The sequence below is a fragment of the Sebastes fasciatus genome, chromosome 4, assembly GCF_043250625.1.
Source record: "Sebastes fasciatus isolate fSebFas1 chromosome 4, fSebFas1.pri, whole genome shotgun sequence".
NCBI lineage: Eukaryota > Metazoa > Chordata > Actinopteri > Perciformes > Sebastidae > Sebastes > Sebastes fasciatus.
In genome coordinates this window covers 22,759,152-22,777,507 of record NC_133798.1, presented here as the reverse complement: position 1 = coordinate 22,777,507, position 18,356 = coordinate 22,759,152, and the positions used below count along the sequence as shown (strand labels likewise).

General features: G+C 39.5%; 2 protein-coding genes and 1 pseudogene across 2 annotated transcripts; all 3 read right to left on the bottom strand.

Annotated features, from left to right (window-relative positions):
- Positions 1–2,789: 2,789 nt before the first annotated feature.
- LOC141766893 (beta-1,3-galactosyl-O-glycosyl-glycoprotein beta-1,6-N-acetylglucosaminyltransferase 3-like) lies at positions 2,790–4,106 on the bottom strand. The gene has a single exon (XM_074634064.1). The coding sequence runs from the start codon at positions 4,071–4,073 to the stop codon at positions 2,790–2,792; it is 1,284 nt and encodes a 427-aa protein (XP_074490165.1). The 5' UTR covers positions 4,074–4,106.
- A 2,853-nt stretch (positions 4,107–6,959) lies between these two features.
- LOC141766892 (beta-1,3-galactosyl-O-glycosyl-glycoprotein beta-1,6-N-acetylglucosaminyltransferase 3-like) lies at positions 6,960–8,276 on the bottom strand. Its single transcript, XM_074634063.1, has one exon. It carries the CDS (start codon positions 8,241–8,243, stop codon positions 6,960–6,962), a length of 1,284 nt encoding a protein of 427 aa, XP_074490164.1. The 5' UTR covers positions 8,244–8,276.
- A 2,599-nt stretch (positions 8,277–10,875) lies between these two features.
- On the bottom strand, positions 10,876–12,510 carry LOC141767080 (beta-1,3-galactosyl-O-glycosyl-glycoprotein beta-1,6-N-acetylglucosaminyltransferase 3-like; annotated as a pseudogene).
- Between the last annotated feature and the right edge of the window lie 5,846 nt (positions 12,511–18,356).

The window sequence follows — 18,356 nt, the reverse complement described above, 5'->3', positions numbered from 1 at the left end:
GAAGACTAGAAAAGCACTATATAAGTCCAAGTCCATTTACCAGCTGACGGGGAGAGCTAGCGACGACCTTGGAGAAGTTAGAGGAAGTATACACATGACTACGTCCGGTTTTCAAAATAAAGTGTAAACAAAGGTAACTGTATATACAACATACATATATGGAAATAAGATTGATTGGATTATATTCACCAGAAGTATAAAACATTACATGTCCCTTATAAAGTAAAAAGGAAATACTACTAATTTGTGAAGGAAATGTCTTTATTCTTTGATTTTTGGGTTGCTGGAAAGAATTTAATAAATAATTCCTGACAATGACTTATATATTTGACTTCAGGACATATCTGACTACATACAGTACATGCTGAAAATCTAACATTTTTACTGGATTCATTTAGAGATTTTTCAAAGTAAAAGTCCCTAGAAGTGTATGATTCAGCTATTTCCCATTGTCTAGTGCTAAAAAAAGTGAACAAAAATGACAATAAATGGTAATATCGAATCGCAATACTTAAAAATCGCAATATATATCGAATCGGCACCCAAGTATCATGATAGTTTTGAATCAGGAGATAGGTGTATAGTCCCAGCCCTAGTATATATACTGTATATAGCAGCGTCGTCATGCAGAAACCTACGTCAGGTCACGATGTGGGGAAAAAGGTTTTAGAAGGACTTGAAAGGAAAATAGCAGTTTAGATGATTGGTTTTGCAGGAAGCTGTGTTTGTGTTTCTGCAGCTCGTCACCTCTTGTGTGTCAATCAAGGTATGACGTGAAGCACAATGAAGTGCAGCATGCCAGTAACACTTATTATATGAAGACATATGAGTAGAATATCAGAATACTGTACATATTTACTAGAGTTGGGAAAAATAATTGATTCACCTATCGCAATTTTTTTTTTGTACGATTTTGAAATCGATTTTTCTAATGCCAGAATCGATATTTGCTTCATTTGAGTCTATGTGGAGGTAGAAGGAAGTTAATACTTTTATTGTTGTAGTCTGAGTAACATGACGACAGTGCTTGAAGTGGAAAAAAGTCACTCACAACTCAACTAAATAACTTACACGTGTTTACAGTTTGCTGTTAGCCACCGAGCTAGCGCACTGTGCCTGTCTAAAGCGGCGGTGGATGAGAGACTGCAGACAGAGCATATTGAAACGCTGCTTTCCTCCATGTTTAACCGTTTCATCATGTTTATGCTTGTTGAACAAGTGTAATGATAACGTGTCTTGGCTTTACACTTACACTCATGACCAAAGACAGTGAGTATTTGTACCTTTCAAACAAGAAGAACAATCCAGTGCTTGTGGGCCAAAGCAGGTCTTACAGGATGCATCACATGCGTGGCATTCGCTATATTTGCCAAAAATAAAAACAATAAACAGAGTAACCACATCTCACATTTGACAGACCACAGAGAGTGTCCTGTTGACCTGAGCACTTGGGCACAGAAACTTCAGAATTGTCTGCTTTACCCACCTTTACCACTAGATGGGGGCATAAGAAGCTGTAAGTATGGTGTTGCTTAGGCACAAATGATGGATGCAGTTGGTGTGTATTAAACCTGCAACATGTTACCTGCTATTGTAGGAGTCTAACATCTCTTACACCACTGTTACAAAAGTTAAATGTGAAGATTAGTGTGGGAAAATTGTTTAATGTTTCATTTTCTGATGGTCAAACAGTTACACAAAAAAGATGACACAGGATATAAGGATTGCATGTAAGGCATAATCAAACTTTTTAAATTAATCTGCATTACAAACAGTACAAACAGTATAACATACATTTCCACAGTTTGTCCATAAAGGTATATAGTTAATAATACAACTTTAAATGTAGCTATTTATACAAATCTAATTGTACACAAATATAATATTGCATATATATATGGGCAAAACCTGGGGGCATTTATTTAACTCCACTGACGCATTCACATCAAATGTCACCTTGAAGGAGGCTACAGTGTGTCAAATCAACATAAATTGAGTAAAACAGAAAACTTACCGACAGCCTCAGAGTCAATTTGCACTGCAGCTAGTTATAAAATGGCAGAGTACTCATGTGGACAAAAAACAGAAGTACCTGTACTCAGTACCAGTGAGAACCGACCCATTTCAGGCACTGATTACAAACATAAAACTCACTTATACATGTAATGCAACATTGTTCTGAGATTACTAAATGATATGATGAAAATAATAGTTGTTTTTACTTGCTAGTTTAGAAAAATATTGGCTAAATGACAAGTGCTCCTGACAACAAGACAAAACTGAGCATAGCTCACATACCCCCGCTCACTGCTTGACCCCTACTAAAGTAGGGCCAAAGGTTTTGCCCTTTAGTAACTAATGGAATTACAGTTTTGGTCAAAATTTAAAAAATGTTGGGCACCCTGGACTTCTAAACCCCAAAAGACACAACGAGACCACACTATCAACCATCATACCAAATTTGAACTTCCTAAGTGAAATAGTTTCCGAGCTACGGAAACAAAATGACATAGCAAGATACATATTAATATCTTGACAATAAATACAAATGCACAGAATATTATAAATTATAGATCTTAACAACATACTGACAACAACATTAAAAGCCACAGACTTAAAAAAAAATCCCATTACAAGATATTTTGAGAATAAGAAATATTAATGCCATTTCAGTAGAAAATCTTTGACAATATAATAAAGAATAAATATGGTTTCTATCATATTTACCTGTCTAAGTACGAACTGTTTCCTTAGTACATCATATTTTACATTTCAAATAATTACAAGCTTTACAACGTGGTGTGATCTGTTAGCAGTGGGTCATGGCCTAAAGCTTTGTGATACAGGACTGACTCCAGACATCTGATAGCAACATCATCAACCAGAGGATCAAACTTATTTGCAAAGAGATGATGTTGACTCATGAGCCACGGGAGGTCACCAGCTCCGTACACACAAACCTCTCTTCTGTAAATACCAGTGCAGGGATAGTACGGGGCTCCGTTTTTCATATCTCCTGATAAAAAGCTCCACTTCACCACACGAGCGAGGGACAGCATGTCTGATGTATCGTACTTGGAGTGGGCTGGTGTTGATCCAGGAACAGAGGGCATCCTCTGTAGAGTGGCCCACAAGTGCTCCTCAGGGCAGTGTGTGTCCCTCTCCCACTCCAGAAGCTGCTGAACCTCTCTGTCCTGCATCACATGTTCCACAAAGGCTCTCGTGACCACAAAGTAAGCATTTCCTTGGAACATGGGGCTGCTAATGGGTGGGGGACTTTTCTTCACATCTGTCCTGATGACAGATGTGTTAGTCACATCGTAATGATACTGCCAACGGCCTTTCTTGTAGTCATTGGTGGCCTCAGTCTCCATGCTGTTTCTCCCGTTTAGAGCTGTCAGGGCCTGAACAATCTCTCCGTTGGTTTTGATGGGGAAGTCTGTCCCGCAGGTGTTTAGCAGGTACCTCCACTGGACGGGTGAGTTCAGGAGGTTTTTTATGCAGTTCAAGTCTGCCTGCACCCGCGACCACGAGGTATATACCACTCTTTCTAACCTGCTGGCTATAAACACATTAGGAAAGCAAGAAGTAATTGCCTCCACGGCCTTCTGAAATTCCTTTGGGGATTTCTGGTCCACATGTACACAGTAGATGTTCTGCGGAGTGTAAACAGCTCGTAGAAGTCGCTCGAACATCTCAATCTTCTCATGGATCACCATGGAGTAGGCAATGGGAAAATCCTTCTCCTCTTCACTGAGAGGCTCTGTAAAGAAACCTCTCCTTTCAATGTAAGAAGGACAGTCTTGATTCACATTAAGGTAGAAGTCCTCAGATAAAAGAGACTTTCTCTTCCTGGATGTCAGAAGCATTTCTAATTTGTCTTTCTTGCCCTCTACGTCTCCACTGAGGAGAGCCGAGCAGCCAGGTAGGTCATTAGAGAGCTGCTGTGGTATTCTGAGATCAGGCAATGACGGCCAGTTCAATGCAGTTTTCCAAAGGACAAAAAAAAGGAGCATACCTGTGAGGATAAGACAGGGGATCCTCAACATCTTCAACAGCCTTGTAAAAAACATTTCCTTGCTTGAGGTAACTACAAAGCAGGTGAGCTTATCTTCAGTGCCTATTACAGTTTGAATGGTGCCGTATGAATGATCAACTCAGATTCAGTAAGTAGGTGTGTCAAATTAAGGCGTGGAGGGAAAGGTAACTCGCATCTCTGTGGTCAAATCGGCTGACGCTACAACTGTAGAGCACCCATATACTGATGTTTATGTTAAATGCATTCAAATGACATTTTTTTGCACGCATGTTTTTTTAAATTATTTTTCATTTGTATTTTATTTTATGCTTGTTTTCTGTATGTGGGGTTGGTATGTTTGTGAGTCTGTCTATAGATGTTACTTTTTTTCTTTGTTATGAAAATTTTAAAAAAATAAATAAAAAAATATGCATTCAAACGGCCCTGATGGAGCTGACCATGGATATAAATTATAAAGAGAAAGGAGCTGACGGAAGAGCTAGTAATGACCTTGGAGAAGTTAGAGGAAGTATACATTTGTGACTATGTCTGGTTTTCAAAATAAGGTGTTAACAAAGGGAAATGTATACAAAATACATATATGGAAATAAGATTGATTGGATTATATTCACCAGAAGTATAAAACATTACATGTCCATGTACTTAAAAATCACAATATATATCGAATCGGCACCCAAGTAACTTGATAGTATCGAATCAGGAGATAGGTGTATAGTCCCAGCCCTAGTATATATACTGTATATAGCAGCGTCGTCATGCAGAAACCTACGTCAGGTCACGATGTGGGGAAAAAGGTTTTAGAAGGACTTGAAAGGAAAATAGCAGTTTAGATGATTGGTTTTGCAGGAAGCTGTGTTTGTGTTTCTGCAGCTCGTCACCTCTTGTGTGTCAATCAAGGTATGACGTGAAGCACAATGAAGTGCAGCATGCCAGTAACACTTATTATATGAAGACATATGAGTAGAATATCAGAATACTGTACATATTTACTAGAGTTGGGAAAAATAATTGATTCACCTATCGCAATTTTTTTTTTGTACGATTTTGAAATCGATTTTTCTAATGCCAGAATCGATATTTGCTTCATTTGAGTCTATGTGGAGGTAGAAGGAAGTTAATACTTTTATTGTTGTAGTCTGAGTAACATGACGACAGTGCTTGAAGTGGAAAAAAGTCACTCACAACTCAACTAAATAACTTACACGTGTTTACAGTTTGCTGTTAGCCACCGAGCTAGCGCACTGTGCCTGTCTAAAGCGGCGGTGGATGAGAGACTGCAGACAGAGCATATTGAAACGCTGCTTTCCTCCATGTTTAACCGTTTCATCATGTTTATGCTTGTTGAACAAGTGTAATGATAACGTGTCTTGGCTTTACACTTACACTCATGACCAAAGACAGTGAGTATTTGTACCTTTCAAACAAGAAGAACAATCCAGTGCTTGTGGGCCAAAGCAGGTCTTACAGGATGCATCACATGCGTGGCATTCGCTATATTTGCCAAAAATAAAAACAATAAACAGAGTAACCACATCTCACATTTGACAGACCACAGAGAGTGTCCTGTTGACCTGAGCACTTGGGCACAGAAACTTCAGAATTGTCTGCTTTACCCACCTTTACCACTAGATGGGGGCATAAGAAGCTGTAAGTATGGTGTTGCTTAGGCACAAATGATGGATGCAGTTGGTGTGTATTAAACCTGCAACATGTTACCTGCTATTGTAGGAGTCTAACATCTCTTACACCACTGTTACAAAAGTTAAATGTGAAGATTAGTGTGGGAAAATTGTTTAATGTTTCATTTTCTGATGGTCAAACAGTTACACAAAAAAGATGACACAGGATATAAGGATTGCATGTAAGGCATAATCAAACTTTTTAAATTAATCTGCATTACAAACAGTACAAACAGTATAACATACATTTCCACAGTTTGTCCATAAAGGTATATAGTTAATAATACAACTTTAAATGTAGCTATTTATACAAATCTAATTGTACACAAATATAATATTGCATATATATATGGGCAAAACCTGGGGGCATTTATTTAACTCCACTGACGCATTCACATCAAATGTCACCTTGAAGGAGGCTACAGTGTGTCAAATCAACATAAATTGAGTAAAACAGAAAACTTACCGACAGCCTCAGAGTCAATTTGCACTGCAGCTAGTTATAAAATGGCAGAGTACTCATGTGGACAAAAAACAGAAGTACCTGTACTCAGTACCAGTGAGAACCGACCCATTTCAGGCACTGATTACAAACATAAAACTCACTTATACATGTAATGCAACATTGTTCTGAGATTACTAAATGATATGATGAAAATAATAGTTGTTTTTACTTGCTAGTTTAGAAAAATATTGGCTAAATGACAAGTGCTCCTGACAACAAGACAAAACTGAGCATAGCTCACATACCCCCGCTCACTGCTTGACCCCTACTAAAGTAGGGCCAAAGGTTTTGCCCTTTAGTAACTAATGGAATTACAGTTTTGGTCAAAATTTAAAAAATGTTGGGCACCCTGGACTTCTAAACCCCAAAAGACACAACGAGACCACACTATCAACCATCATACCAAATTTGAACTTCCTAAGTGAAATAGTTTCCGAGCTACGGAAACAAAATGACATAGCAAGATACATATTAATATCTTGACAATAAATACAAATGCACAGAATATTATAAATTATAGATCTTAACAACATACTGACAACAACATTAAAAGCCACAGACTTAAAAAAAAATCCCATTACAAGATATTTTGAGAATAAGAAATATTAATGCCATTTCAGTAGAAAATCTTTGACAATATAATAAAGAATAAATATGGTTTCTATCATATTTACCTGTCTAAGTACGAACTGTTTCCTTAGTACATCATATTTTACATTTCAAATAATTACAAGCTTTACAACGTGGTGTGATCTGTTAGCAGTGGGTCATGGCCTAAAGCTTTGTGATACAGGACTGACTCCAGACATCTGATAGCAACATCATCAACCAGAGGATCAAACTTATTTGCAAAGAGATGATGTTGACTCATGAGCCACGGGAGGTCACCAGCTCCGTACACACAAACCTCTCTTCTGTAAATACCAGTGCAGGGATAGTACGGGGCTCCGTTTTTCATATCTCCTGATAAAAAGCTCCACTTCACCACACGAGCGAGGGACAGCATGTCTGATGTATCGTACTTGGAGTGGGCTGGTGTTGATCCAGGAACAGAGGGCATCCTCTGTAGAGTGGCCCACAAGTGCTCCTCAGGGCAGTGTGTGTCCCTCTCCCACTCCAGAAGCTGCTGAACCTCTCTGTCCTGCATCACATGTTCCACAAAGGCTCTCGTGACCACAAAGTAAGCATTTCCTTGGAACATGGGGCTGCTAATGGGTGGGGGACTTTTCTTCACATCTGTCCTGATGACAGATGTGTTAGTCACATCGTAATGATACTGCCAACGGCCTTTCTTGTAGTCATTGGTGGCCTCAGTCTCCATGCTGTTTCTCCCGTTTAGAGCTGTCAGGGCCTGAACAATCTCTCCGTTGGTTTTGATGGGGAAGTCTGTCCCGCAGGTGTTTAGCAGGTACCTCCACTGGACGGGTGAGTTCAGGAGGTTTTTTATGCAGTTCAAGTCTGCCTGCACCCGCGACCACGAGGTATATACCACTCTTTCTAACCTGCTGGCTATAAACACATTAGGAAAGCAAGAAGTAATTGCCTCCACGGCCTTCTGAAATTCCTTTGGGGATTTCTGGTCCACATGTACACAGTAGATGTTCTGCGGAGTGTAAACAGCTCGTAGAAGTCGCTCGAACATCTCAATCTTCTCATGGATCACCATGGAGTAGGCAATGGGAAAATCCTTCTCCTCTTCACTGAGAGGCTCTGTAAAGAAACCTCTCCTTTCAATGTAAGAAGGACAGTCTTGATTCACATTAAGGTAGAAGTCCTCAGATAAAAGAGACTTTCTCTTCCTGGATGTCAGAAGCATTTCTAATTTGTCTTTCTTGCCCTCTACGTCTCCACTGAGGAGAGCCGAGCAGCCAGGTAGGTCATTAGAGAGCTGCTGTGGTATTCTGAGATCAGGCAATGACGGCCAGTTCAATGCAGTTTTCCAAAGGACAAAAAAAAGGAGCATACCTGTGAGGATAAGACAGGGGATCCTCAACATCTTCAACAGCCTTGTAAAAAACATTTCCTTGCTTGAGGTAACTACAAAGCAGGTGAGCTTATCTTCAGTGCCTATTACAGTTTGAATGGTGCCGTATGAATGATCAACTCAGATTCAGTAAGTAGGTGTGTCAAATTAAGGCGTGGAGGGAAAGGTAACTCGCATCTCTGTGGTCAAATCGGCTGACGCTACAACTGTAGAGCACCCATATACTGATGTTTATGTTAAATGCATTCAAATGACATTTTTTTGCACGCATGTTTTTTTAAATTATTTTTCATTTGTATTTTATTTTATGCTTGTTTTCTGTATGTGGGGTTGGTATGTTTGTGAGTCTGTCTATAGATGTTACTTTTTTTCTTTGTTATGAAAATTTTAAAAAAATAAATAAAAAAATATGCATTCAAACGGCCCTGATGGAGCTGACCATGGATATAAATTATAAAGAGAAAGGAGCTGACGGAAGAGCTAGTAATGACCTTGGAGAAGTTAGAGGAAGTATACATTTGTGACTATGTCTGGTTTTCAAAATAAGGTGTTAACAAAGGGAAATGTATACAAAATACATATATGGAAATAAGATTGATTGGATTATATTCACCAGAAGTATAAAACATTACATGTCCATGTACTTAAAAATCACAATATATATCGAATCGGCACCCAAGTAACTTGATAGTATCGAATCAGGAGATAGGTGTATAGTCCCAGCCCTAGTATATATACTGTATATAGCAGCGTCGTCATGCAGAAACCTACGTCAGGTCACGATGTGGGGAAAAAGGTTTTAGAAGGACTTGAAAGGAAAATAGCAGTTTAGATGATTGGTTTTGCAGGAAGCTGTGTTTGTGTTTCTGCAGCTCGTCACCTCTTGTGTGTCAATCAAGGTATGACGTGAAGCACAATGAAGTGCAGCATGCCAGTAACACTTATTATATGAAGACATATGAGTAGAATATCAGAATACTGTACATATTTACTAGAGTTGGGAAAAATAATTGATTCACCTATCGCAATTTTTTTTTTGTACGATTTTGAAATCGATTTTTCTAATGCCAGAATCGATATTTGCTTCATTTGAGTCTATGTGGAGGTAGAAGGAAGTTAATACTTTTATTGTTGTAGTCTGAGTAACATGACGACAGTGCTTGAAGTGGAAAAAAGTCACTCACAACTCAACTAAATAACTTACACGTGTTTACAGTTTGCTGTTAGCCACCGAGCTAGCGCACTGTGCCTGTCTAAAGCGGCGGTGGATGAGAGACTGCAGACAGAGCATATTGAAACGTTGCTTTCCTCCATGTTTAACCGTTTCATCATGTTTATGCTTGTTGAACAAGTGTAATGATAACGTGTCTTGGCTTTACACTTACACTCATGACCAAAGACAGTGAGTATTTGTACCTTTCAAACAAGAAGAACAATCCAGTGCTTGTGGGCCAAAGCAGGTCTTACAGGATGCATCACATGCGAGGCATTCGCTATATTTGCCAAAAATAAAAACAATAAACAGAGTAACCACATCTCACATTTGACAGACAACAGAGAGTGTCCTGTTGACCTGAGCACTTGGGCACAGAAACTTCAGAATTGTCTGCTTTACCCACCTTTACCACTAGATAGAGGCATAAGAAGCTGTAAGTATGGTGTTGCTTAGGCACAAATGATGGATGCAGTTGGTGTGTATTAAACCTGCAACATGTTACCTGCTATTGTAGGAGTCTAACATCTCTTACACCACTGTTACAAAAGTTAAATGTGAAGATTAGTGTGGGAAAATTGTTTAATGTTTCATTTTCTGATGGTCAGATAGTTACACAAAAAAGATGACACAGGATATAAGGATTGCATGTAAGGCATAATCAAACTTTTTAAATTAATCTGCATTAAAAAAAGTACAAACAGTATAACATACATTTCCACAGTTTGTCCATAAAGGTATATAGTTAATAATAAAACTTTAAATGTAGCTATTTATACAAATCTAATTGTACACAAATATAATATTGCATATATGCTACAATAAAACCAACTGAAAATATGATATCTGTTGACCTACAGATTAAATTGGATTATGAGAAGGAATACCAAAGGTAAGTCCATAATGTATGGGCAAAACCTGGGGGCATTTATTTAACTCAAATGATGCATTCACGTCAATTGTCACCTTGAAGTAGGCTACAGTGTGTCAAATCAACATAAATTGAGTAAAACAGAAAACTTACTGACAGCCTCAGAGTCAATTTGCACTGCAGCTAGCTATAAGAGGTAAGAGTACTCATGTGGACAAAAAACAGAAGTACCTGTACTCAGTACCAGTGAGAACCGACCCATTTCAGGCACTGATTACAAACATAAAACTCACTTATACATGTAATGCAACATTGTTCTGAGATTACTAAATGATATGATGAAAATAATAGTTGTTTTTACTTGCTAGTTTAGAAAAATATTGGCTAAATGACAAGTGCTCCTGACAACAAGGCAAAACTGAGCATGGCTCACATACCCACGCTCACTGCTTGACTCCTACTAAAGTAGGGCCAAAGGTTTTGCCCGTTTGGAACTAATGGAATTACAGTTTTTTGGCGAAATTTCAAAAATGTTGGGCACCCTGGACTTCTAAACCCCAAAAGACACAACGAGACCACACTATCAACCATCATACCAAATTTGAAATTCCTAAGTTAAATAGTTTCCGAATTCTGCTACGGAAACAAAATGACATAGCAAGATACATATTAATATCTTGACAATAAATACAAATGCACAGAATATTATAAATTATAGATCTTAACAACATACTGACAACAACATTAAAAACCACAGACTTAAAAAAAAATCCCATTACAAGATATTTTGAGAATAAGAAATATGTAATGCCATTTCAGTAGAAAATCTTTGACAATATAATATAGAATAAATATGGTTTCTATCATATTTACCTGTCTAAGTACGAACTGTTTCCTTAGTACATCATATTTTACATTTCAAATAATTACAAGCTTTACAACGTGGTGTGATCTGTTAGCAGTGGATCATAGCCTAAAGCTTTGTGATACAGGACTGACTCCAGACATCTGATAGCAACATCATCAACCAGAGGATCAAACTTATTTGCAAAGAGATGATGTTGTCTCATGAGCCACGGGAGGTCACCAGCTCCATACACACAAATTGCTCTTCTGTAATCACCAGTGCAGGGATAGTACGGGGCTCCGTGTTTCACATCTCCTTCTAAATCGCTCCACTTCACCACACGAGCGATGGCCTGCAAGTCTGATGTATCGTACTTGGAGTGGGCTGGTATTGATCCGGGAACAGAGGGCATCCTCTGTAGAGTGGCCCACAAGTGCTCGTCAGGGCTGTATGTGTCCCTCTCCCACTCCAGAAGCTGCTGAACCTCTCTGTCCTGCATCACATGTTCCACAAAGGCTCTCGTGACCACAAAGTAAGCATTTCCTTGGAACATGGGGCTGCTAATGGGTGGGGGACTTTTCTTCACATCTGTCCTGATGACAGATGTGTTAGTCACATCGTAATGATACTGCCAACGGGGTCTCTTGTAGTCATTGGTGGTCTCAGTCTCCATGCTGTTTCTCCCGTTTAGGGCCGTCAGGGTCTGAACAATCTCTCCGTTGGTTTTGATGGGGAAGTCTGTCCCGCAGGTGTTTAGCAGGTACCTCCACTGGACGGGTGAGTTCAGGAGGTTTTTCATGCAGTTCAAGTCTGCCTGCACCCGCGACCACGAGGTATATACAATTCTTTCTAACTTGCTGGCTATAAACACATTAGGAAAGCAAGAAGTAATTGCCTCCACGGCCTTCTGAAATTCCTTTGGGGATTTCTGGTCCACATGTACACAGTAGATGTTCTGCGGAGTGTAAACAGCTCATAGAAGTCGCTCGAACATCTCAATCTTCTCATGGATCACCATGGAGTAGGCAATAGGAAAATCCTTCTCCTCTTCACTGAGATGCTCTGTAAAGAAACCTCTCCTTTCAATGTAAGAAGGACAGTCTTGAGTCACATTAAGGTAGAAGTCCTCAGATAAAAGAGTCTTTCTCTTCCTGGATGTCAGAAGCATTTTTAATTTGTCTTTCTTGACCACTGCGTCTCCACTGAAGATAGCCGAGCAGCCAGGCAGGTCATTAGAGAGCTGCTGTGGTATTCTGAGATCAGGCAATGACGGCCTGTTCAATGCAGTTTTCCAAAGGACAAAAAAAAGGAGCATACCTGTGAGGATAAGACAGGGGATCCTCCGCATCTTCAACAGCCTTGTAAAAAACATTTCCTTGCTTGAGGTAACTACAAAGCAGGTGAGCTCATCTTCAGTACAAATTACAGTTTGACAAGTGCCGTCCGTATAAATGATCAACTCAGATTCAGTAAGTAGGTGTGTCAAATTAAGGCGTGGAGGGAAAGGTAACTCGCATCTCTGTGGTCAAATCGGCTGACGCTACAACTGTAGAGCACCCATATACTGATGTTTATGTTAAATGCATTCAAACGACATTTTTTGCATGCATGTTTTTTTTAATTATTTTTCATTTTTATTTTATTTTATGCTTGTTTTCTGTATGTGGGGTTGGTATGTTTGTGAGTCTGTCTGTAGATGTTACTTTTTTTGATTGTTATGAAAATTAAAAAAAATTTTTTTTAAAATGATGCGTTCAAACGGCCCTGATGGAGCTGACCATGGATATAAATTATAAAGAGAAAGGAGCTGACGGGAGAGCTAGTAATGACCTTGGAGAAGTTAGAGGAAGTATACATTTGTGACTATGTCTGGTTTTCAAAATAAGGTGTTAACAAAGGGAACTGTATACAAAATACATATATGGAAATAAGATTGATTGGATTATATTCACCAGAAGTATAAAACATTACATGTCCATGTACTTAAAAATCACAATATATATCGAATCGGCACCCGAGTATCATGATAGTATTGAATCAGGAGATAGGCATATCGTCCCAGCCCTAGTATAAATACTGTACATGTAGCAGTGTCATCATGCAGAAACCTACGTCAGGTCACGATGTGGGAAAAAGGTTTTAGAAGGACTTGAAAGAAAAATAGCATTTTGATGCAAAAACATACTTTGACCAAAATGTGAATGTTGGGATTTGAATACATGAAGAACACCACTGGGAAGATACAGGATGATAGAAAAAAAACTAAAAAGAAAGTACAGAGAAAATAGAAAGATGCTGGGAGAGATTTTGACCCTCTCCTCTCTGGTAAAACAATAAAAGGGTGATTGTTGAGCTGGTTTACAGCTGTTTTTTATTACCTTTATTTATTCATGGGGAGGTTCACTTAGAACAATGCTCTCTTATCAGGAACGCCCTGATCACATCCACACAGTTACACATTCACATCTGGTAGCTTCCCAGTACAACCACAGTCTTATCTGCTGGCCACTGAGTTGATTGTGTGTAATTTTCCATTACTGCCGCTGCAGACTGAGCATCTGTGTTATTAATTTGTGTCACGCCACACAACAATGTGTTTGGATCCAGCACAAGTCCACTCTCTAACCGGGTGCACTGGTTTGCATCTGAGCCAGAAAAACTCATAAAAGTCTGGTGGCACTATGCAAATAGTCAAACCAATTAGATTGCGTCAGTTGAACGTCACATAACTGTATTTAAAAAAGAGGGTGAGATCAACACTATGTTTTAGAGCAGTGGTTCTCAAACGTTTTTCACCAAGTACCACCTCAGAAAATATTTGTCGCTCCAAGTACCACCATTATGACCGATGTTAAAATACAGTAGCGTAGGCCTACCCTATTCAGCAAAGCACAGTTCACGCAGTAGGCAAGTTAATTCCTAATAAGAATATTACTTATTGTTGACTTTTGTCAGCCACAGCCACGCTGTACAAAGGGGTAGCACTAGAACTGGCACTTAAACTCTTCCACACAACTCTCATACTATGCAAGGGGCAGCCTCTCACACTAGGCCTGCACCATATGAGGAACATCTGCGATGTGCGATAACACTGTTCAATATTATGATGACGATGTGACTTGCGATAAATAAAAAAATATTGAAGTGTGCATATTAGCTATACATATACATATACTATATTTAAAATATAACTAGGCTACATGTTGTTTCTAGAGCAGCAACAGTAATGTTTACAACAGCAAAGTAACCATATAAACTCTCTAATATCTCACTGGAAACAATCTAAAATGTTAATGAAATAAATCATATTCCTGACATGAAAATACTAAGTGAAGTTTATAAAGACTGAAGAACACAGACATCAGTCAGTATCAGTCCTTCCTCCTGTCCTCTGTCCTCTGTCCTCCTCCCTCTGCTGCAGGTAACATTAGGGCTGATAGAGGAAAGAGGGGTTGCTTTGTTTCAGCCAGCTGATGAGTTTACAAGTTAGATATGTGACAAACCAACCTAACACAGCTTTTCCTCTAAATCTTTTACCGTAACCTTCTTTCTGTTCCTCATCTTCTTCTCTACTTCTGTTAATCTGTTCTCTATCTTCCCCAATTGATTTACGCGGAATGAGCTTCCAGGAGGAAACCCATATTCTTTAATCCATGTAGAAACACATTTTATGCTTTCCTCTCCGTATTTGGATCTCATGACATCAATACATCCTCCCTCAGGTGGAGAATCCTGAGTTTTACTCTTCCCTGAACCCATCCTGGGTTTCAGGTACGTGTACACGTGACTTTACAACACGGGGCGTCCCGCCGTGAGGTCTAGCTTACTATAGCTTAACCAAGATAGAGCTGTAAGGCGGACAATGAACCTCGCTTTAAGCACGGTCACTTTCCCCTTTTCTTCCTCTTCAACAATTGCTTCAAACAATTGCTTCATATGCTTCAAACATATGTTTTCCTTTCTAAGCACTGTGCGTGAACAATGGCCAGCTAACACAAATACTTCTTAGGTCAAGAAACTACAATGTTCAAAACTAATTAAATTTTGAAAATCCATTTCTATTTTCCAGTTCTCCTTTATTATCCCTTTCTTTTATGGAGGACAAAAGATTCCACAAAGAATACCAAGTCACATCAGAAAATTACTTCAACCCAGTGGAAATTATTATAAAACTCAAGAAACCTCAATTTACCACATTATAGTTCATTATTTATATAATGCTGGTTTTCAATATCGTTATTATCAATGATTAAAAGTCATCAGAATTTCAACATCTCACCCGGTTAATAAACTCGGAAAAAAAAGTTTGGATATTTGTGTTTGGTGGATTATTTCTCTGTTGTTACAATGCTAATTGGCATTGTATTTTACATCGTTGGAAAGCCTGTTTATTTACCTTCACAATAATGTCCAACTTGTAAGGATCATGCATTTGTGGGATGAGCAGCACAGCTGATTATGTGGGTAGCGCCCAAGAAAAATTTGCCAAAATGCCCTGCCAGTGGTAAACAGTGTATTCTCCTGTTGGTATTGACTCTTGTTTTGAGTTGTTTGGTGGATTGGATGATTGAACTCTCTATCAGTAACAAGACAAGAACCTGCAGTGAATCCTGGTTAAGGAATGGAACGCCATCCCACAGCAACGTGTGACCAGGTTGGTGACCAGCATGAGGAGGAGGTGCCAGGCTGTTGTGACTGCGTATAGATATTCCACCACTACTGAGGCTCCTGACGGTGTATTAAATGAATCAATATGTCTTGTTTGTTCCTTGTTACTGATAGAGAGTTAAATCATCCAAACCCAGGTTTCTTGCAACTGGTTTCATATTTACAGAGAGGGATTCGAGACTGTCATGTAAATTTGAGTTGTGACTGAGGGGACCAAATAGGAGAACTTCTGATTTGTCAGAGTTCAACTGAAGAAAGTTCTGGGACATCCAACAATGTACAGTATATCAGCTAGGCAGGCCTTGAGGGACGTTAAACAGCTGGAATCTGAGATTTTAAGCGGGACATAAAGCTGTGTATCATCTGCATAGCATAAATAACAGAATTGATAACTTTAAACAGGGTCCTGGGGTTGTTACTGTTATTGGTGATGATGTCTGAGTAGTAGGTGACTTTTGCATTTTTTACAGCCTGCTGGTAATTTGACATGAGTTGCTTCAGAAAAATTAGGGAAGTATGTGATTTATTAGCCTTCCACTTGCGTTCTGCTCTTCTGCAATGTCTCTTAATAGATCTACTATGTTCATTCAACCACGGCTGGGCATTAAGTTTATGAATTCTGGATTTGACAGGTGCAATGGAATCCAGAATAGATATACAGTTACTGTTAAAATTGCTGATCAGGTCATCAGTGCTCAGATAATGCCCAGAGGAACATGTTTGCAAAGCGGTTAAGAAGGCAATTACAAAAGGCACTGGCAGACTCAGAGTTCAAAACACGAGATCTGATAGGGACAGGAGGATTGAGAGCAGGGTGGGGAAGTGGAGCATTAAAAACCATAGCTTTATGGTCAGATATACAGACATCAATTAATTCCAGGTTATTGAGGGTGAGGCCAAGTGAGAGCACAAGGTCAAGAGTGGGACCTTTGCAATGACTGGGCCCATTTACCAACTGTGTAAGGTCAAAGGACTCAATAAGGCTCATAAAGTTAGAAGAGAGAGGATGGGATGGACAACAGACATGAACATTAAAATCTCCGAGTACAATGATGTTATTAAAATGCCGGGTGATGAGAGACAGGAGTTCTGAAAATTCAGAAATAAAACCACAGTTCTGTTTTGGAGGTCTATAAATTAAAACACAAAGTACAGGGTCCTTGCTGTTAATTAAAAAAATAAAAACCTCAAAAGTGATACAAATTTCCTAACAAGATGGGGGAACATTTATGATTATTTTTATAGAAAACAGCCAGCCCCCCCGCCCCTCTTCTTAGGTTTAGGCAGGTTAAAATAAGAGAAGTTAGGGGGGGAGGTTTCATTGAGAGGAACGTTATCCTCCATGACTAACCAGGTCTCAGTGATCATAAAAAACACAATATTATGAGAGACAATAAAGTCCTGACAGATAATGATTTGTTAGACAGAGATCTGACGTTTAAAAGACCCATTTTAACAGAGGAGGAGACAGTTGGAGTGAGGACAGTCGATTGACGATGAATAGTTGGTTTTGCAAGGTGTTTTTTGTTCACAGTGCGTACTGTGGGAGCACTCACACGGGGCCTAGTTCTAATAATGACAGGAATTCTGTTAGAGCTGACTGTAGGACAGAAGGGTGAGCTGTCATCAACATCAACAGACTGAATAGGGAAGTGGACCGGTGTATGTGTAGGTGTTAATGTCATCGCTGGAGAGTGGGTGGGGCTAGCGGAGGGAGTGGTAGCCCAGGAAGAAACTGGAGCAGGAGGTTCCTGCACTGTGACTGTGGGTGTGGTGTGTAAACAGTCAATCCTATGGAGAGGTAAGCACCGCATGCTGTATGATATCCTCCTCCCTGCACCCCCGGAAGAAGACAGTAAATCCAAGCTCAAAAAGAAGGAGATCGACCCGTCTAACAAAGCCACCGCCTCCATAGCAGGTTCCTCCAGCTCATCCGCCCAAGGAGGAAGCTCAACTTCCTCTGCAGGGGTGGATGGGGCCGTCGGAGGAGGCCAGCACATGACAACGAGGTCTCAGACAAAGATGGAGAGAGAGAAAGACACAGAGGCTGAGGCCTCATCAGATGAGGAAGTGATTTCCAGTCTGCCAGAGGATACGCCTGGAATTGTCAATCTGCCAATGATACAAGTGGCAGGCCCACGAGGCCCCCTCCCTTGTTCACCGCCCAAATATTTCAGAGATTCCTCCGCGTACCACTACAGAGAGCTCCACAGTTTGAGAACCACTGTTTTAGAGGATATGATTGTCAACTTAAATAAAAAGGCTACTGTTTGCAATATAATTAGCCAGAATAGCCCTTTCAAATAATACATGGCAGAGTTGGTTTTAGATACTGTGGATTTAGTACTTTCTACTGTAATGGCAATTTTCATATCTGCAGTTTAACACTGTACCTTTAGATAATCTCAGGGCCTCACATGTTCAACTTTGTCACCATAGGACAGTGACCTGACATTTTAGATCTCTGTAACTGCAAACAACAGATTGCTGAAATACTTGTTATGTCTTGTGATGCTCTGTTGTCTGCTGTGTGCTGACGCATCATTACAC

What these genes read in the sequence shown, in the direction of transcription:
- LOC141766893 (XM_074634064.1), bottom strand. Translation starts at nt 4,073, where the DNA reads ATGTTTTTTACAAGGCTGTTGAAGATGTTGAGGATCCCCTGTCTTATC.
- LOC141766892 (XM_074634063.1), bottom strand. Translation starts at nt 8,243, where the DNA reads ATGTTTTTTACAAGGCTGTTGAAGATGTTGAGGATCCCCTGTCTTATC.